Genomic DNA, 20,481 nt, shown 5'->3' on the forward strand with positions numbered 1-20,481 from the left:
TATTAACCCAGGTGGGGTTCAGACTCGGACTCAACTTGTCCTGTTCTTTCTGCATTCCCTTGCAGCCAGCGCGTACAACATGGGACACAGCAGAGGCAGCACGCTAGGCAGCTTACTGCTTCTCTGCCTCCTGCACCTTGTGCTCAGCCAGGATGGTGGTAAGGGTTGACTGGGTGTTGGGGAAAGGGAGGAGCAATGGATGGTTTGATAGAAATAAATTAGATTTCCTCATTCCCAAGCTGAAGCTGGAAGGAGGAGCCTGTGTGAAAGGCTGAGTAGCAGTCAGAAAAGTCTGTTAGAAACAGAAGGTAGGAATTAATGTGAATTGAGGACCAGGGAGAGGGAGAGTGCAGGGCTTCCCTATTGCTATGTAGGGAGATGCAGCAGACCCCGTGTCTTGAGTGAAAAGGCTGGATGGGATGGCTCTGGATTTTGTGGGGTCAATTTGACTTTGTATTTCAAAGGCCTCCAGCCCTAGAGATTCTTGCTTAGTCCTGGGCTTTGTGCTGGCCACATGTGGGCTTTGATATGCAAGAGACTGTCCCCTGGAAACATGGTTTGGCCATAGGTAGCTGTTGTTTTCTACTTCACTCCTCTGTTTAAACATGGCATAAAGGGGCTGGAAAGAGCAGGCCAACCTTTATCTCTTCCCCAGAGCACTGTGACTGAGTCCATGTGCCTAGTGCTTCTTTTCTGCTCCCTGTCAGGGCTTCTGCCTACCCTGGCTTCTCTGGTGTGGAGAAAAGTCCCATCATACGTGACACCCCTGACTGTCCCCTCTTCTTCACTGCTAATTGGGTAAATGGGGGAAGGGCCATTTATAGGAACTCTGACTGGAGTGTGATTGGGTATCGGGGACTCTGAAGAGAGAGATGGAAATTGTTTCCTGGCATGACCAGTGAGCTCAGGCTGCTCAGTGATACAGACACAGCTGCTGGCATGTAGTGTCCAAGGGACAGTGAGCACTTTGGCTTCAACAAACACATGTCTCCCCAGTAGCAAGCCAAAGGAACTGCCTTGCTAGGGCAGTGATTCTCAACCAGGGTGCTGTGGCACCCTGGAGTGCTTTGAGATACTTTCAAGAGTGCCTTGCTAGCACTGGTAGGTGATGCAAAGATGATTCACAAGATAAACCTAGGGATTTCAAATAGGAATCTATACTTTAAAACATTCTGACCTGTCATGGTCTTTCTGAGTTCTTTGCAATAGTAAAACTGTTCTATTTTTTTCCATAGTTAGAAAACAAGTGACAACTAAAAGCTAACATTTTCTATGGGGTACCTCAAGTCTAAAAAGATAGAAAATCACTGTGCTAGGGGAACATGGGAATCCAGTCCAATCATTCAGGGTGCATTAGGGTCACAATCCTTATAGGAAGACCAATCCTGCACTGGGCCCCAGGGATGGATCTGAAAGGTTTTGATGGGTCTCTTCCATTCTGTGTATTACACAAGAGGACAGGCAATGAGACAGGCTCATCCTTTGAGTGTTCGTGATCAGACGTGGCACCTGCAAAGCAGACAAGGCCCTAGTGACTGGTTACTGTTCTGGTTCATTAGTGTTCCTTGAGCAGCAACAGGCATTCTCGATGCTCAAGCGCTCACGACGTGCCAACAAAAAATTGCTGGAAGAGATGCTCCCCGGGAACCTGGAGCGGGAGTGTTTAGAGGAGATCTGCAACTATGAGGAGGCCTATGAAGCCCTCGAATCTACCACTCTCACAGTAAGTATGCTGCTGCCAGAAGATGTTCTCTCAGCTTGCTCCCTTAGGGAGTGATAGTCACAGAATCATACAAAATTAGGGTTGGAAGGGACCTCAGGAGGTCATTTAGTCCAAGCCCCTGCTCAAAGCAGGACCATCCCCAACTAGGTCATCCCAGCCAAAGCTCTGTCTATCTAGGTCTTAAATACCTCCAAGGATGGGGATTCTACAACCTCTCTGGGTAACCGGTCCCAGTGCTTTACAACCCTCAGAGTTTTTCCTCATATCTAACTTAAACTTCCCTTGCTGCAAATTGAGACTATGGCTCCGTGTCCTGTCTCTGCCACCACTGAGAATAGTTTAGCCCCATCCTTTTTTGAAGTGCCCCCCCCCACCCTTCAGGTAGTTGAAGGTTGCTATTAAATCCCCCCCTTAGTCTTCTTTTCTCCAGACTAAATAAGCCCAGTTCCCTCAGCCTGTCCTCCTAAGTCATGTACCACAGCCTCTAACCAATTTTGCTACCCTTCACTGGACTCTCTAATTTGTCCACATCCTTTCTGTAGTAGGGCGCTCAAAACTAGATACAATACTCCAGATGTGGCCTCACCAGTGCTGAACAAAGAGGAATAATCACTTCCCTCAATCTGCTGGCAACACTCCTACTAATGCAGCCCAGTATACTGTTAGTAATTGAACTTCATGAGCTTTCTTTTGGTTCAATTCTCTAATTTGTCTAGGTACTCTCTTGTATCTACTACTCCCCCAGCTTGATGTTATCTATAAACTTGTTGAGGGTGCACTCCATCCCATCTTCCAGATCATCATACAGCCAAGGATCATCATGGTTGCCAAAACACTCAGAGGAAACTAAGAGGAAACTCAGCCCCCATCCCTTAAAGAAAGAAAGCACCATTCTAGGAAATGACTCTCAGTCCCTACTTCCAATGGTTAATCCCAGTTTTGCCTTTAGTCTAAAACAACTGATAAAACTTGTGTTATGAACAGTGGGTATACAGCACAACAGTGTGGGCCTGGAAACACTGAGCTTTCACCAGCAATGATCCCTACCCATAAGACTTGCGCTGAAAGAAGCTGCCTGCAAGATGCTCACCTCGCTGCTTGCCAGGGACCCCTTTGGGCCTGAACAGGGCCAGGGCTTGGCAACATTGTTGGGCAGAGTGCCAAAAACACCTGCAACCTCAACTTGTATGGCATACCAGGGCAGATGATGGGGAAGCTATGAGGGGCCTGATCCTTGTTGTGGCATTGCAGCCTCAGCCTCTTCCCCACCGTCTGTGCCAAGGCACATGCACACCGACTGTCAACAACAAGCTGGTCCAGGAATCTCATGGACCTTGGTGCAGCTGCTTGCAGCCTCCCGGCTGCCTGCCACAGCCAACCCGGGCTCTGGGCAGGCCCCTACCAGAACCCAGGCTGTTCACAGCAGGCTGCAGGGAGGCCACCATCAGCTGCACCAACGTCTGTGAAGTCCTGCTCAATTTGTTGCAGGAGGTGAATGCACATGCGCCTCAAGGAGGACTTCAGGGAAGAGTCTGGGGCTGCATGGTAAACAAGAATTGGGCCTTTTGTGGCTCCCCTGCTATCCACCCCAAGGTGCATGTGCCAAGCAAAAGGCATGCTGTGGCATGTGTATGGGGGTGGGGTTTGTCTACCCCTGGTCTAGGTACTCTTTCCTTCTCTGGCCTCTACACTCTTCTCCCAAGTATAGCCTCTCTGCCTGGTATCATTTCCTGAAGTGGGACCTTTGGCTCACCTGCCCCATGCCCTAAGGTCCAGGCTGAGCCCTTCCTCCCCAGTAGTTTATGCACATGCTTTCTAGAGTTTGACCATCATGGGTAGCCTGGTCTACATGTTACGCTATGGGACATGTGGTTCAAACCAGTAAGACACAAACTTTGCAAAGGGATTTATAAACCAAATTCCTCATTACTGTTGGACTACACAAGAGATGTAAGAATTACCTGCCTGTTTCCTCACCACTCTTGAAGGTTTCTTGGGAGTTGCTTGGTCCTTTCAAAGCTTCAGGACCAATCTCCTGAACCTCACTCCTCCATCACAGGCTTCTCTTCCAGCACTACTCTAGGTAAACCTGTCTTCATAGAATTTCCTTTCCCTTCTTGTCAAAGCGACTTCCCTGGTCTATTTCAAGCCCTCATCTGATGGTCAAAGACTCCTGTCAGATAACCCTTACTTGACTACTAGCCCATATGGCAGGCAGGTTTCCTTAGGCAGTAGCTAGCTTTTTGTCTAAAGGTGCTTCTATTTGAATGGAGTTCATCAAGAACTAATGGCCCTTCACTATTAGTCTTCTGCTCGTGCAAGAACTTCCCTGGACAGCACTTTTTGGTTTCAGGTTAATAGAGGGGTTACAAAATAGATGAAGGCAACCAAAATGGCCTTCCCAGAATTAAATGTTTGCAGATAATTCCACAAGAACACAAATATGAATAATATATCAAAGGGACAATACCGCGATAACAATACCACCTCCCACTGGTGCCTGATCTTGCAGGGTTGAAAACATAAAAGTTTGGGGACTGAAGCCCAGAATGGAGAAAGCAGCTGAGCCCAGGCAAAGCCAAAACTGCCAGTATTACTCACTCAAGGTGCCCAGTCTTCACTTGCCTGGGGACAAGGGTTTTAAGTGGGGTAATTCTCTGGGTAATGTCCCACCTGGAAATGATCTAGCACCTAGACATTGCAGCAATGCTGAGATAGATAAGACAGAAATGGAATAGATTGCCTACAAATTGTCCTCCTCCATTTGGAGCAGGTCAGCCCCAACATTTGATAGGGAGAACTGTGGCTCAATACCTATCTATGAGCTCTGCAGAGTTACGCTTTGCTCCCTTTTTCCAGTGTGGCCTGTTCTTTTGCCAAGATGGTGCCTGGCTTTGGTTTGAATTGCAGCAGCTCAGGCAGGGCTGATACTGTTTCTCTGCTCTTAAGTGTTTGCCTTTGTTTTGCAGGCAGAATTCTGGAGAAAGTACCAAGGTAAGTTGCTCTGATCTCATTCACCATGTACAGCTGTACCCCAGACAGCTGGGTCCTGTGCTGGGCCTACTTGCTGGGGCAGAACACCTGTACTCTCTCCCCTAGACCTTAAGCCAAGGGTGGGTAAATGCAGCCCATGGGCTGGATGCAGCCCACCAGGCCATTCTATCCGACCCGTGGGGCCCCTAAAAAATTTAGAAAATTAATATTTATCTGCCCCTGGCTACCTGTCATGAGACCCTCAATGGCTTGCCAAAACTCAGTAAGCGGCCCTTAGCCCAAAATCACTGCCCATCCTTGCCTTAAACTGACTTGAGGTGTGCTGCACACCTGGGTCCTTTTGAGCTAACAGGCTGTTTTTTTTTGTCAGTATGTAATTCCCAGAGGACAATCAGGGAAACTCTGGATAATTGTCTAAAGGGTAAGAGATGCATGAAAATTACCTGAGCCTCTTGAGATAGTTAATGCAAAGTAACCTACTTCCTTCAGAGTTTGGGAGGAACATCTAGAATGGTGAGGCGGTCATCAGGTGGGCAATTTCAGAGGAAGGAGCCACGCAGAAAGAGTCTATATCTTTTTTCTCCATCATTAAATACTTCACAAAACCTGACACTCTCCTTGGACTAACGTCTGTTATCCCTAGTACACAACACATCCTAGTAACCCCTACTCCAGTAAAGATCCCTCATCACATTCTCAGCTTCCCCATGCTCCTAGCCAAAGCCCTGGGACTCTGGGTTAAGGTCCAGAAGAGGATGAGTTGCAGGGAAAGTTTGAGAGATGTGGGGCCAGGGGCTAGAGTGTATGTGAGAACCCAAGTTGGGGGGATGTGGGATGGCACCTCTGATCCCTAAAAATGCTCTTTGTAGCCCCATGGCTCTAGTTTATCCTGTGTTGCAATTCTGGCAGATGAATGTGCCCTAGGAACAGGACAGAACTATGTGGGGAAAATTAACGTCACCAAGTCAGGGATCGAGTGCCAATTATGGAGAAGCAAGTACCCTCACCGACCTGAGTAAGTTCATATCCTGCCTCCCTATATACCGAGTCCTGGCAAGGATATGGAGGTGGCTATGCATCCTGGACTGGAAGAGCTCTCCTGGTTACTGTCCAGTCCCTACCTCACCAATCTTTTCCCATAGGTTTAATCTCACCGTCTACGGAAATGTCAGCCTCACTGACAACTACTGCCGAAACCCAGACAACAACCCAGAAGGGCCCTGGTGTTACACCCAAGACCCCACAGTACAACGCGAGGCATGCTCTATTCCAGTATGCGGTGAGCCTCAACCCTGGGCCCTGAGATGTGGGTTCCCAGCAGGGAATAGCCTGCATTCGTGCAGATGCTAAGGACTTCTAGAAGGGGAAGGGGCTGTGCAAAGAGAGGTTTCTGGAAGGCTGGAGGGAGAATGTGCGTCCTATGAGTGTGAAAGCTCTGCCATCAGGCAAGGACATGTAGATCAGCTGCCCCTTCACCCATCTTGGTTAGGCTCCTCTGAAACTGTCTTCTCTTGACTGACCTAAATAAAGTTACTCTGAGCTGCCTCATGGTACCTGTGGCAGTACTGCCATTGCCAAGGACCCCAAAATCTCTGACCACAGGCTTCCAAATCACAAGGCTTTGAACATGCAAATCCTCCTGTTTGGTTCACTTCCTGGATGTTTTAATCTTATACATAAAATCCCCCGCTCCCCATGGGTGTGAGGTGCTCTGGGAGTCAGGATTCCACTTCAAATAGGCACCCAGATGCAGGTGCTCATTCCCCACCGACTGTTTCGGCCTTCTCCAGTCCCCTCCCTTGCCTGATGAGAGAGCTGCTGCTTCATGTAGTTTCTATGCTCTTCAACCTTTGACTCTACCTTTGCTGTCCCTGTTTCCCACCACTCTCCTCCAACCCTCCTCTCTGTCATAGTTCAGTGCCCCTTCCTGTTAGACCCCCTCTTCCCGCAGTGTCCTCCCTGCAAAGTGGCAGCCATCTTCCCCAAACACACAGTGGCCTCAGGTTCATTAAAACCAGTGGGAGTTTGTAGCTATATGACTGGTAGCAGCAGCACTTTCACATGCAGAAGTTGCAAGGAAACAGCACAGCAGCTATTTTGAATAAGGGAAGTATCTAGGCTGAGACAAAGATCATTTGATTTCCCCCCCCCTTCCCCGACAATTAAGGTAATCAGGAAGCACCACTGCTTCCCTTTCCCATGACAAGGAATGGCCATCTATCCCTCCTCTGTCAGCTTTCTCAGCCTTTGTCTGACCCATCGCAGAAACTTTTACTAGCTTTTGCCCATCATTTCACATGCTTGCTTTCCAGCTGACTGGAAGCCTTTCACACACAGTGAGCCATAGCAGGATGGCTCCCCTAGGGAAGGGCAGGCTCTCTGAAACTGGGACTGAGCCAGCTGCTGCTTGCAGCAGTGGGTGCCATGACACAAGTGTACCAGTTCTACTACTATGGCTGGTGGTGGAAAGACAGCCCTTACCAGCACCACCCCAGCACTGGGTTCCCATAGTGGCAAAGAAGTAGAGCTGAGCTGGAGTATGCCTGGTACTGGACCAACAGCATAATGGGGAGAGATGTTAGATAAGCTCTCAAACACAAACTACCCTTCCTGTAGGGTTGCAAACTCTGTTTGAATCTTTTCCAGGAGGTTTCTGGAACACCAACGTGCCCATATCATAAAACGCGAACTTGTATACATCAGTCACGGATTACACTGCTTAGACTTGATGTCAGGGAGGCAAATGCACACTACTATTGCATTTTAAAAACCTACCAGCCTACTGTATAAATCAGATTCAACATTTAATATTTATTTTAATGAATGCCCTATCATTTATCTCCCAGGTGACTCTCCTGGAGATTTGTATCTACTTCCGGGAGACTCCAGGGCAATCCTGGAGGGTTGGCAACCCTACCTTCCTTGCTGACTAGAGAGCTGTGGTGGCTGTAGGTCAGAGACGGCTTGTGGTGGCTGTAGATTAGAGACGGCTTCCTGGGTAACTTCCTATAAAGCTTGTTACTAGTTGTTCCTGAGCTGCCAGGTTGCGGCATGAGTACAGACATCCTTCTGCTCTGGATTTCTGCCTCTGTTTCCCCAGTGGCACCTGTGTGACAGTCCAGAGCACCAGGAAAGTGGGAAGAGGGACAGCTTCAGTAACACCTCACATTGCTGCTCACTGTAGTCTCCCATGCATGGATGGGATTCAAGATGAAGTGCTCTCAAGCACAATGAACATCCTATGGAGAAATGGGATATACCGAGGTAGCTCTGAAGCCAGGTGGAAGCCAGGCTGTAGTCAGATCCCAGTAGCCACCCTTCCCACTGCAGGGCCAAGAGTCTGATCACAGCTGCTCCGTGCTTTCTTTTTTAGGGCAGGACGCAACTACAGTCCCATTTAATCCACGGTCCCACCCACCAAGCCCAAGAACAAAGCAGCCATGTGTGGAGGAAAGGGGGGTGTATTACACTGGGAACCTCTCTGTGACTCTCTCTGGGGACAAGTGTCTGCCATGGAACTCAGAGAAAGCAAAGGAAATACTCCAAGGAAAAACGTTCATCCCAGAAGCTTCACTAGTGGAGAATTACTGCCGGAACCCGGACGGCGATGAGGAGGGTGTCTGGTGTGTGACACAGGAAGAGCCAGATAACTTTGAGTACTGTGACCTGCACTACTGTGGTGAGGAGCCGTGGAAGGGTGGGAGGTGGTGCTACTAGAGCAAGGATGTTGGGCTGGCTGGTTAGAGGCAACCTACACTAGCCAGTGGAATATGGCACTACAATGAACGGCCTAGGTCTGAGGAAGGAAACTCAAGCAGCTTGTGGTGAGGAGGGCGTTGGGTGGTCCAAGGGCTTGTGGGAGGCCATATGGATATGTCACCCTCGGGTGGAAGTTGATGCAGGGTTACATGAGGTTAGCAGGATCCCTTTACTGGAGAACAACCTCCCCCACTCACCTTCCACTTTGCCAGCCACCAGGATGCTTCTTGTTTGCTCTTGCACTGGCCCAGAAGTGTGGGCAGAACTTGACAAATTGGGTCTTGCTTTAAACTACAAGGCTTGTACTAGCCCCACTGAGCATGGGAAGGGTGCAGCCCATTGCAGCCTTGCCTTTTAACATGTCTCTCTCTCTCTCTCTCAGACAGCCCTCTGGACAACGTTGAGGCTGTATTCATAGGACGGACGAGTATCCCAGAGTATAAGGTCTTCTTTGATCCTAAGACTTTTGGTTCAGGTGAAGCAGGTGAGCAAAAGACCCTGGAGGCCCAGCCACAGCACCAAGAACACTGGAAAGGGGCAGCTACTTCCCACATTGCAGTCGTCTTCAGAACACCAAGTCTGTTGAATGCTGTGCTGAAAGGAGGAATGGGGGCTAAAACTATGTTAGGCTTTGTCTAACACCTTACCTCCAAGCTGAACCTCCAATTACGGCAGCAAGCCTTAGCTTTCCCCTGCAGGAGCTGCTGAAGGGGAGCTCCCTGCACTTAGAGCAGAGTGGTATAGATGGTACAAACATGCTGGCTGTGGAGAGCTCCCAGACAGTCCAGTCCCAGTCTCTCCCATCAAGAAGCACAGGAGAGAGTGGGGCATAAGCCATAACTGAGCACAAAGCTACTAAATGCTGTAGTTTCAGGCTTTCCCAGCTTAGTATACTGGCTGTAGACAGGCTCCCTCTATTGTGAATTGGACAGAATAAGAGCCAGGCTGCCTGTCTTCCCAGATTGTGGCATCCGCCCTCTATTTGAGAAGAAGAACATTGCTGATAAAACAGAGAAGGACCTGCTGGAGTCCTACATAGAAGGCCGGGTTGTGAAGGGGGAAGACGCAGAAGTTGGCAGTGCTCCCTGGTAAGTGCTATTTCTTCATGTTATTTCCTGTGACTCTTTCTGCACTCTTTGTCTTCAGCTCAAGCCAGGACAGTCAGCTAGCACAGAGCCAGCATTACCTCTGCTTGTAGCCTGCCTAGAGGATGACTTGGTAGTACTGCTACAGCTGGGGGAGAGACTCTCTACCCTATGGTGTGAAGTCCACAGTAGTCTGCAGACTGTTTCCAGCACTGTTGCCAGCCCAGGAGCAGGTGGCTCTACTGGTAGCCACAGCAGGGACTAGAATAGTCCTTAGTTCTGGGTTCTCATAGCTGGACATGGTCCTGGCTCGGCACAAACTCTGCCACTGCTGTGAAGCACACAGAAACATTCAGCCAGCTGAGCTAGTGGTCCTAAGAGAAGCTCTCTCCATCCCTATCCCTCTAGGCAGGTGATGCTCTTCAGGAAGAATCCACAAGAGCTGCTGTGTGGGGCCAGTCTCATCAGTGACCGCTGGATCCTGACTGCTGCTCATTGTCTTTTTTACCCACCCTGGGACAAGAACTTCACCACAGATGACCTCTTGGTGCGCATTGGCAAGCACTACAGGGCAAAGTAAGAGCTTGGATGGGGAGGTCATCACTGGAGTTTACCAGACAGAGAGAAAATGAGGCTAGGGTCTGGGAAGGATGCCATCTAATACCCAGAAAACACCCTAAGGACCTGACTAGTGTCATGTGCTTTCCTTTGCAAGTGTGCTCCAATGCTGCTGCTCCCCAAGCTCCTAATCAAAGGGAGATCAGGCTGCCTCTTTGCAGTCCTCCCTGGGATCCTTTTCCTATTGTACAGAGAGAGGGTTTCTTGGTGGAGGGCACAAGTCATCTTGAGCAACCCCAGGGCAGTCACTTTTCTCCTTCCTCTGGGAACTGTACAGGTATGAACGGAACCAAGAGAAGATAGTTTTGCTGGATAAAATCATCATCCACCCCAGGTACAACTGGAAAGACAACCTGGACCGAGACATTGCACTGATGCACTTGAAGAAACCTGTTACCTTCAGTAACTTCATCCACCCCATCTGCCTGCCTACCAAAGAGATTGTGCAACGGTAACAAGGCTACAGTCTAAAGTCAGGAATGGGGGGGTACCTTTGGGTCACAGTAAAGAACTGGAAGGGGGCAGCTATAAGTAGGCTTGGTGCAACAGAGTCAGCTGGTAAGGTGCCCTTGCCACAGGACTGAGGATCATCAAACCAGTAGAGAGGGAATGCATCATGTCACAATGTGGCTGTAACCTCATACCCTTGTTTCTTTTTTGCAGCCTAATGTTAGAGGGATACAAAGGGCGGGTTTCTGGCTGGGGAAACCTCTTTGAGACCTGGAGCTCTACCCCTGCTTCCTTGCCTCCAGTTTTGCAGCAAGTGAACCTCCCCATTGTTGCTCAGCAGAACTGCAGGGCATCCACCAAGATCAAAATCACTGACAACATGTTCTGCGCAGGTAGGTGTGGGTGGGTATGCCTGGAGAAGACTGTTCTCTTGCTCCTGCGTTTGAGATGAGAGCAGGGGTGGTAAGCTGGAAACCGTTGGTTAGTCCACATGGCTAGTCTCAACGGCCGTGCGGCAGCTAAGGATAGAAATGGAAGATGCCCAAAAGGTGGTGGAGGAAAGACTACTCCTTTCCTCTCTGATCAGATGCCTTTTGACCTTTTCATGGCCTACAGGTTACAGTGCTGAAGATACCAAGAGAGGGGATGCCTGTGAGGGGGATAGTGGAGGCCCTTTCGTCATGAAGGTATGTACAACAAGCACCAAAGGAGCGGTCTGCTCCTGGGACATGTGGCAGGGTCTCTCAGCCAAAGCCTTATGTTCTTTATGGCAGCAATGACAATGGAAAGCCCCAGATGGCTAGTACTGCAGTTACCCTAACACAGCAGATCCTTGTCTTATTCCTAAAACATATTTAAGCCAATCCCACCCAGTTCCTATAGACAGCAGTGCACATTGAGGTCCAGCTGTTAAAGAGATTACTGATATGCTTCCTGTGAAATCGGTTAAAATTGTTTGCAGTGAGAGTGTCTGCCTAAGCCCTCTGGCAGTCTAACTGCTCAGTACTATCTACAAATCCAGCATATTAGAGTCCTGGTTTATGAAACTCCCATGAAATCTTGTCTCTGTGACTCTTTGGAGAATAGTAAATTTGTTTTCCTCTTCCTTTAGAACCCTGATGACCGCTGGTATCAGGTGGGAATCGTCTCATGGGGAGAAGGATGCGACCGTGATGGTAAATACGGATTTTACACCCACGTATTTCGCCTGAAGAGGTGGATACAAAAAACCATCAGCAAACACGGGCAATAAAGGAAGGTCTCCTCATTTCTCCACTGTTTCCAGCACAGTTTCTCTCTGCTTCGATGTTTAGAAATACAGTTAAGGTTTTTTGCTTAAGATGGCTTGAGATGTACAAAAAGGAAAAAGATAATCTCTGGAAGTAAATTTACTAATAAATAAAGTGTTAGTATTAACAATCCTGCCTTCTTTCTGGGTGAGAAGTCCTGATGGAACACAATTTTAAAATTACTTGGTTAATTCATGCTCCCACAAGCATGGATCTGAGCATTAGCAACATTGTGAGAAACTCTGCATGTAGGTAGCAAGCTAACTAAATTAATCCTTAAACCTCCTTACCCATTCAGTTTCTAAAATGCACAAACATAAGGTTGTGGGAAGTATAGTCACAAACTAAGCAGCTGATGGTGTTTGTCCAAAACAGTCTCTTGTCCCTACCTCAAACTATGTTCCAGCTGATCCAGAAAAAAAACTATTCTGAACATAGAACTCCTCTCAGTGGTCAGGATGTTTTCTGTATTAGCCTGAGGAAGGCAATGATCAACAGTGAAATGATGAGTTGAAGAAGATAGCTCCCAAATAGGTACATTCACTTCTCTTACTGTCTGCTATAAGTATAACCTGAGGTTCTTTTTCTCAGGGAAATCATCCTGCCACACTTTCTCCCAACCTCCTTGTTCCACTATATTAAGAGAGAGCTAAGCTGCAAGAAGGCTGTTTGGGTCAACTGTAGGGATAAAGAACGTTATTATTCTAAACTGCCAGGATTTAATTATGGTCCTTTTCCTCACAGCTGGGTAACTTATAAATAGGCTTGGCAGGATTTGATTGTTTAAAAAAAAAAAAAAAAAGGGTGAAATGCCAGCAAACATCAGTTTCACCTCACACTGACCCATGAAAAAAAATACTTCCATAATTAACAACAAAATGTATAGAAAGGGGACATAAGACTATAGTTTGGACTGCAACTCTCAGAAACCCCAGGAGACTGGAAACAAAGGAAGAGGAAGTAACAAAGCAGATAAGGGAGCTACAAGTGAGCAGAGCCCAGATTGATGGCAGCACTGCTGCTCAGCTGGTGGCAGTCCTACAGTGGTTATATTTGTTGCAATAGGCAATTAAATGGTGCTATAATAATATTATACTGTCTTTAATAAATAGTCTACCCACCCACTCCTAAGTGTATGCAACCCTGGAAAAAATATATAAAAATCGATAAAAACTGAAACAAATGCTTAAAATAAACATCTATATTATCTATGAAAAACTGAATTCTGTCCACCATTATCACCATTTCAGCACTGTAAGCAAGAGCAGTCTCATAGGGATTGTGAGGGAAGACTAGAACAGGCATCTTACTAGCTTACAGAACCAGAATAGATAACAGCTCTTTGTCATATTAAGGGCTTCTATAAACTAAGTGCTTTGCTCTCTCCCTCAGCTGGTTAGAAGTGGTGAATCCAAGTATATTTTCTCCTTGCTTAATGGTGACAAAAAAAAAAGTAGCACCACTTTCAGTGCTAGCCTACTGCAAACAATACAGAGGAATTCATTTTTGAAGTCAGTTTAATGTTTAAACATTTGTTCTGGGCTCACGATTACGTGTACTTTTTGAATGAAAGCCTAAAAACGTGAAGCCAAAATTTCCAGGGTATTGAGTCCAACCACATAATACAGAGACAGCACAGGGCAAAAACCCCAACTAAAAGTAAACACCTGCTTTCTACTATTGATATTCAATTGCTTCTGATCTTAGCTGCTAAACTAAGGTTCACATGTACATTAATATTGTACAGGTTTGACAGGCATTGCATTTATTGGTCACTATGTATCTAGAGTTAATTAGCAATTGTTAATTCTGAAAGAATGCAGCATTTTCAACAAATGGGAATGTATTACTCATTTAAAACCTGCAGCTCTTAGAAATTGTGCAAAAAGCCAGCTAGAACCCAGGAAACAGCTGGTGTTTTCTTCGCTTCAAGAAACAGTACCAATGAGTGGCAACAGGAATGGCTCCAATGCCAGTTAAACACAAACTGGCCACACCTTCACTCCAAATGCTCCAGCTGACATTTCCATGACTGAACTCTATTCTACTGCAAAGGATACAAGCTACCACAAGCTAGTAGTGTTTTCAAGATAAGTAAACAGAAGCATGCCAGAGACAGAATGGCAGTGTAAGTGATGAACATTAAGTAGTAAAATGTGATGCTGGCAAGAAAATGCCTTCAAGAGACTCATTACACAGACTCACCACAGCAGATTACAGCTCACCTGAACTTCAGACCCCGAGTTTCTGTGCAAAACTAAATCTCAGTCTTCTGCAGAAGCTGCAGCACAGAACTGCTGTGCATAAATACAAAGTTACGCTATATTTTTGCATACATGCCATAAATATTCAGCCAAGACTGAATTAGGGGCAGAAGCTGCTGGTCTGGGTAAGAGATAGTAAGAACAGAACTTTTAAAAAAAGGAAGAGTTTAGGCTCTAAAATAAAAAGATGCTATGCAAGTCTCTTATGTCACAAGATCTTGAACACCTCAGAGATTACTGCTCAGGAGCAGATGTACATTTATACTCCATGAACAGCACATGAGAGCCAAACAGCCAAATGAAGACAACCCCCCTATCCTCCCTGCCAGAGAAGCGATCAGCAGGCTGAGTCCAGGTCTTGAACATTTAACCATTTTTCAGAGGCAGTGGCCTAAGGACATTCTCTTATCACAACTTTCACAAACTGACATTACCAGATAATATCTGATCACTTCATTTAGAAAGAACCGAGATAGAGGCATCTAACTTCGGCAGATTCTAAGTTCAATGACTGTGTGTGCCAATATCCACCTGCTTTCAAGGGAGCTTTATGAGGAAGACCACTGAGCAAGAAGTCCAACACATACACTGAAACTAGAGTACTGCTTACTTAAACATTTCTGTGCCTCAGAAAATGTTACCCAGTCCCCTTCCTTTGGAAAAGGCAAAAGGCAGACACATCACCAGACTTATTCACAAAGGGACTGCTTGATCTGGGCAGCTGCTTCACAGGGACCAAAGATTTCAAACAACTAGTTGCTAGACATTTGTTGGGCTATTCTTTTCCAACTTCTTTACAAAAAACACTGAGTAAACAAAAAGCAGTGCATTAATATAGCAAAAGTACTTCTGATAAAAAGGAATGCAAAATCTCAGGGCTCCCTCCAATGGCTAGATAGGACATATTTTCTCAGGAGTCCAGTTTCTCAATGCTACATTCCAATGCCAAGGTTCAAATCAAGAGCTGGTTTCAGCTCAAATGCCCAGGCACGAGCATCCAGCAACACCAAGTGGCTTCTAATCTCACCAATAGTTGCTGCTGCTCCTACAGAGACTGGTATAGTTAATGCAAACTTTATTTACAAAAGACACTTAAATTAGTTACTTCATGCCATGCGTCCATACAGAATCAACAGTTCAAGGATTACATGGAGAAGAATTCACAAAATTAAAAGTGAAACCACTAAAGAGCTTCTAGGAGTTAAGAGCTAGGAAAAAGATCTTAAGACAATTTTACAAATAAAAACCCAAGTTATGAGAAACTAGTCTGAGCAGGAGGATGGCTGTTTACAGGTCTGTACACTAAAACTAATACACAGACAGTCTTCTATTGTCAAGAGATGCTCACTGAGAAGCAGAGTATGTACAAATACTTGTGCCACAATGACTCAGATCCTCCCCAAAATCCACTGTATTATACATAAACCAGTTTGTATACACTAGGCCTAAATGAGGCCACTTTAACTATGAAGACTTCTAGTTTAGTAAACTAAAGCTGAAGACAGCTCAAGCTGCAGCCATGATGTCCCTCATGGAGCTTTATTTGCGACTGCTTTTTATTCTCTCCAGTCTTTTTTTCAAGTCATCAATATTGGCTGCTGTGGAAGAGGAGGATGTGGTGGTTCCAATGCCAGAGGAGTGAGTCTGATTGGAGTCCAGGTCCAAATGTTGGTACTGTTCCCGTGATTCACGGAGTTGTGAGAGCTTACTGTGGAGCATATCTGTGGAGGACGCAACTGTAGGGACTGCTGGTTTGGAAAGCAGCGATGTTAGTGGTGCTCTGTCTTCCTGCTATGGGGCAGGGAAAATGTGAAATGTTATTTAAAGGCAGTAAGGCCTTGCCCTCAAAGAGAACAGATGTGAAAAGCAAAAGCGTTTTGTTTTTTTTTTCCCCAATCACTAATAGCAAGTCGGAACCAGCCAAGACAAAGCACTGTGCCTACATTCCAACTTTTTCATTCCCAGGACAAGTTATAACATAAAAGACACATCGTGGTATATTATTAAACTACTTGGAAAGAAATGATCAACAGTTCATCTTAACAATAACTGGAATGCATTGTGCACTTCTGACTACACGCACATGTAACAGAATCTTCTATACGAGATGATAATATTATTGCATAGTAACATTTTCCACAAGATCTACCAGGCTTAGTCAAAAGATTTACATTACTCACAGTAGAGACACTTGGTTATTAACTCACCTGAAAACTGGACCCTTTGTTTCTCATTTGGATTAAAATTTCCTGTCTTACTAGAGCTAAAGTTCTGCAAAACTGAGCATGCCCATAACCATTTGTACTAGTCCCTACTACTTAAAACACAAATATCTACAGTAAGACCCACAGTCACACAGAAAGATTAAGCCAGTCAGAATTCCAGCAAATTAGTGGCAGCAGGAACCAATGAATAGTTCAGGAAACAGGAGTTTGCTACAGCCAGTTTTTAAACACTACTTCAGCACAAGCTTGCTGAGAAGCAGCAGATAAAGGAAGAAAGAAGTTCTACGAAGTAGCAGCAGAAGAGAAAAGAGACTGAAAAAGAATTAGTGAAGTGGTTAGAAGATGTCACAATGCTGAAGCAACTGCCACCTCTTCCTTTGCCTGTACTAGTTCTGGCAAACTGACCTCCAAGGCTTCCACACAAGTCCTGGTTTACCTTTGCAGGGATTATAATCTGCATATCCCTGCCAAGAACAGGCAGGTGAGGGAAAATGCTTGTAGTGTGAGAGGTGGAACCCCCAGAACCCAGGTAGGGGAGCTATAGGAGGCAGACAGCCTCAAAAGCATCTGGGAGAGAAAGGACTTAATTGACTCAGCATACAGAGAGATCTTCAGCATCATGGACGAGGGAGAGCTAGAGAAGGTGTTACAGGACAGACAACCAAGACTCTCAGAAAGGTGGAAACTGCTCGTCACTTCTGGTATCAGACAGCTCTCCACTTTTGAACCTGCATGTGTCCAGCTAGAGAACAGACCCAAAATCCTAGCATCAGAAGAAGAGGAACCTAACTCCATTGCTGTGAGAGACCAAGCCATGTACTCCAAAAGCTAGAACAAATCAAGAGCACTGCCAACCAAGAGGGTGCAATGGATGGTGGTGGCTGGCAACTACCTTCTGCAGGGGACAGAGGCCTCAATCTGCTGGCCTGATCTGTTGACTTAGGAGGTTTGCTACTTGCCAGAAGCCTGGATCCCAGACGTTACGGAAACGCTGTAGAGACTCATCCAGCCCTCTGACTACTACCCCATGTTGTCTATCAATTTGGGAACTAGTGATACTGCAGGGGTGACCCTAAGCAAATCAGACGCGACCACAGGGCTCAGGTGGTGTTCTCATCAATCCTTCCAAGTCAAAGGTAAAGGTCCAGACAGGAGCAGGTGCATCCTAGGGATCAATATATAGCTGCATAGATGGTGTCACCAGCAAAACTAGCTTCTTTGACCACGGAGTGACGTTCCATGAAGGACTGCTGGAAATAGATGGCGTCCACCAAATGAAGGGGGGATGGGAAGGGGAAGATGATTTTTGTTTTCAGGCTTGCTAGCTTAGTAAAGAGGGTTTTAAACTGAGTTGACTGGGGGTGGAGGACAAAGACTGAAGTTCAGGGGTGACTAAAGAGCCAACAGACCTAGATAAAAAAAAAAGTATAAGCAAGCAATAGGGGAAGCCTTAACGTTCCCAGAGAACTTAAGGCAGTCTGTTAACTACCTAAAAACTTTGTACATTAACACAAGATACATGAGGAATAAGCAAAAAGAAACCCAAGTCCTAGTACAAACAGGGAATTATGATGCAATTGGAATAAAAGAGAGGTGGTGGGATAGTTCACCTCTGGAGTGCTGTCATGGATGATGTAAACTGTTCAGGAAGGAAAAGGGAGGTGGTGTTGCTCTAATACATGAACAAGATGCGTGTTTGTTCTGAGGTGCAGACTGAAGTGAAAGGTTGGCCTGTTAAAGTCTCTAGGTCCAGGTCAGAAACCAGCTCAAGATAAAGCTTGATGAATGTAGGATCAGATGCAACTGATTTAGGTTAAATTGGTTTATTGAACTCTGTCCCAGGTCCCCTCCAGACTTGCAGCACTCCCCAGCATCTTAAGATGCTTGCAGAGCGGGTAGGATAGCTCTGGCCCAAACTGTTTGCTCCATCTGAGAAGGCAGACATGCTGTAGCAACCCCTTGCTTCTGGCCTGGGCCACTGCAGGCATGTGGCTGCATTTCTGGTATCAAAAATGAATGTCTGTTCACTTGTTTTAATCAGTTCAATCTAAGCAGTTTAGACTAACCTGAAAAGGGTGAATCGATTCAGCCTTGGGCTTTTTGACTGCTTGTACTTAGCCCTACAGACCAAGTCAGGAGGAAGAGGTAGACAAGCCTTTTTTGAAACACCCAACTGAAGTTTTCAAGTCAAAGGACATGGTCTTCATGGGTCACTTCAAATACCACAGCATCTACTAGAAGGGCAACGCAGTAGTGCACAGGTAGTCCATTACGTTCTTGGATTGTCATAGATAATTTTTTGGTACAGGCGGTGAAGAGGCCAACTTTGACCTGCTGCTCACAAACAGGAAGGAAGCAGTTAAGAATGTGAAGGAGAAAGGTAACTGATGACTGTGACCATAAAAATATAGATTTCAAGAACCTAAGGAAAGAGAGCAGTACAAAGTCACTTTTCAGAAAAGTAGACTTTAACAAGCTCAGGGAACTGGTGGCAGCATCCCTTGGGAGGCAACCCTTAAAATTAAAAGCAGCCCAAAAAGGCTGGTTGTACTTTTAAGGTGTCTTTAATAGCACAGGGGTAAAACTATCCCAATGCAAAGTAAAAATAGGAATTGCAGCAGGAAGTAAACCTGGTTAAACAGTGAACTGTGAGCTGAAACTCAAAAAGGAACCCAGCTGAAAGTAGAAACTTGGCAATATTATTAGGTTAGAGTATAACCTAATATGCACGGAGAAAAACAACAGGAAGGCTGAGGCAGGTTTTGCAACTATCAAGGAATGTAAAAGGGATGAAAAAAGGATTCTACAAGTATGTTAGAAGAGAAAAACTAAGAAAATCTGTGCCCTTACTAATTTTTTTTAATGCATCCAATAACAGATGATGCAGAGAAGGCTGAAATATCTAATGCTTTTTTTACTTCAGTTTTTAGGAATAAGATCAGCTATCATAACAAGTCCAGTTGGCAGCAAGAATAGGGGAAGAGATCAGCAGTCTAGAATAGTGAAAGACCAGATTAGGGGTTATTTAGAGAAATTAGATGTTTTCAAATTAGTAAGGCCAGACAGGATGTACCCTAGGGTACCAAAGGAATTGGCTGAGGTAATTTTGGAGCCACTGGAGAATCTGAGGAGGTTAGGTGAAGTATAGGTAACTGGAAAAGGGAAAATACAGGACCCATCTTTAAGAAAGTGAAGAAAGATCTGGGGAATTAAACCAGTTAATCTGACCTCAATACCAGGAAAAATAACGGAGTGGGCCAAGCCTACTTCTAAGTACCTAGAAGAGATCAAAGTGATCAGAAACAGCCAATGTGGATTCATCAAGGGCAAATCATGCCCGACCAATCCGATTCCCTTCCATAACAAGGAGACAGGCTCTAGGGGCGATTAGGGGGGTACGTGGGGAGCAGCGAGCACACCACTTGAACTTTAGCAAGGTTTCTCACACCGTCTCCTATGACATTCTTATTGCTAAACTAAGGAAATACAGACTAGATGAAAGTACTGTATGGTTACTTAGCTAGTTATGTCATTATGCTCAATGAGTAGTCATCAACAGTTTGACATCAAGTTGGGAAGAGATTTGAGTCCTGCTTTATTTAGGCCCAGGATAAGCTAAAATCCTGTGTGGTGCTGAGGACTCAGATTCTAAAAAGACTGAGAGGAGAGGAGTCTTAGGATAGCCTGATAAGACCCTCTCTGAATTGAGTCAGGTTCTCCTGATGAGCTGAGGCTTCTTCTGCTATCAGTAACAGAGGAATGCACACCTGCAGTGTGTGCGACTTTGCCCTCCAGAGCTGTAAGGCCGATATGCATTTCAGACCTTAAAAAGGTCAGGATAGTGCTGTACACGTACCTCTGCCACATGCATTGTGGACAGTCCAGGTGTCTCTGGCACATCTGAAGGGACAGGCATAATATTTTTCAGCAATATTTTTCATCTTTAAAAAGATATCCATGTATATGTGGGGATTTACTGAAGGTTTCTGGCATTATAGACAGAACTCATTCAGAATTAATGTCTGCCTCAGAATCCCACACAACCAAGATACAACCCCGCAACAGCCCTCACGT

General features: G+C 45.9%; 2 protein-coding genes across 6 annotated transcripts in view; one reads left to right on the forward strand and one right to left on the reverse strand.

Annotated features, from left to right (window-relative positions):
• F2 (coagulation factor II, thrombin) lies at positions 1–12,048 on the forward strand. Its single transcript, XM_090033082.1, has 14 exons — positions 1–158; positions 1,560–1,723; positions 4,693–4,717; positions 5,088–5,138; positions 5,627–5,732; positions 5,860–5,996; positions 8,091–8,396; positions 8,859–8,960; positions 9,438–9,564; positions 9,970–10,137; positions 10,457–10,630; positions 10,843–11,021; positions 11,245–11,315; positions 11,741–12,048. Exons 1-14 carry the CDS (start codon positions 80–82, stop codon positions 11,879–11,881), a joined length of 1,830 nt encoding a protein of 609 aa, XP_089889208.1. The 5' UTR covers positions 1–79; the 3' UTR covers positions 11,882–12,048.
• A 1,056-nt stretch (positions 12,049–13,104) lies between these two features.
• Positions 13,105–20,481, reverse strand: part of CKAP5 (cytoskeleton associated protein 5) — a 79,828-nt gene continuing 72,451 nt past the window's right edge. For 4 of the 5 annotated variants that reach the window (XM_090033073.1, XM_090033077.1, XM_090033074.1 and 1 more), the window contains one exon: positions 13,105–15,973. In XM_090033073.1, coding sequence (XP_089889199.1) covers positions 15,722–15,973 — 252 coding nt within the window. In that variant the 3' untranslated portion in view covers positions 13,105–15,721. The remainder of the gene's footprint in view (positions 15,974–20,481) is intronic. The other variant, XM_090033076.1, reaches the window with a different exon arrangement.

This window comes from Crocodylus siamensis, chromosome 2 (genome assembly GCF_052110815.1).
Source record: "Crocodylus siamensis isolate JL-2025a chromosome 2, ASM5211081v1, whole genome shotgun sequence".
NCBI lineage: Eukaryota > Metazoa > Chordata > Crocodylia > Crocodylidae > Crocodylus > Crocodylus siamensis.

What these genes read in the sequence shown, in the direction of transcription:
- F2 (XM_090033082.1), top strand. Translation starts at nt 80, where the DNA reads ATGGGACACAGCAGAGGCAGCACGCTAGGCAGCTTACTGCTTCTCTGC. An exon ending in TCGAATCTACCACTCTCACA is followed by an intron (nt 1,724 to 4,692) that starts GTAAGTATGCTG and finishes TTTGTTTTGCAG; the next exon opens with GCAGAATTCTGGAGAAAGTA. An exon ending in GAGGCCCTTTCGTCATGAAG is followed by an intron (nt 11,316 to 11,740) that starts GTATGTACAACA and finishes CTCTTCCTTTAG; the next exon opens with AACCCTGATGACCGCTGGTA.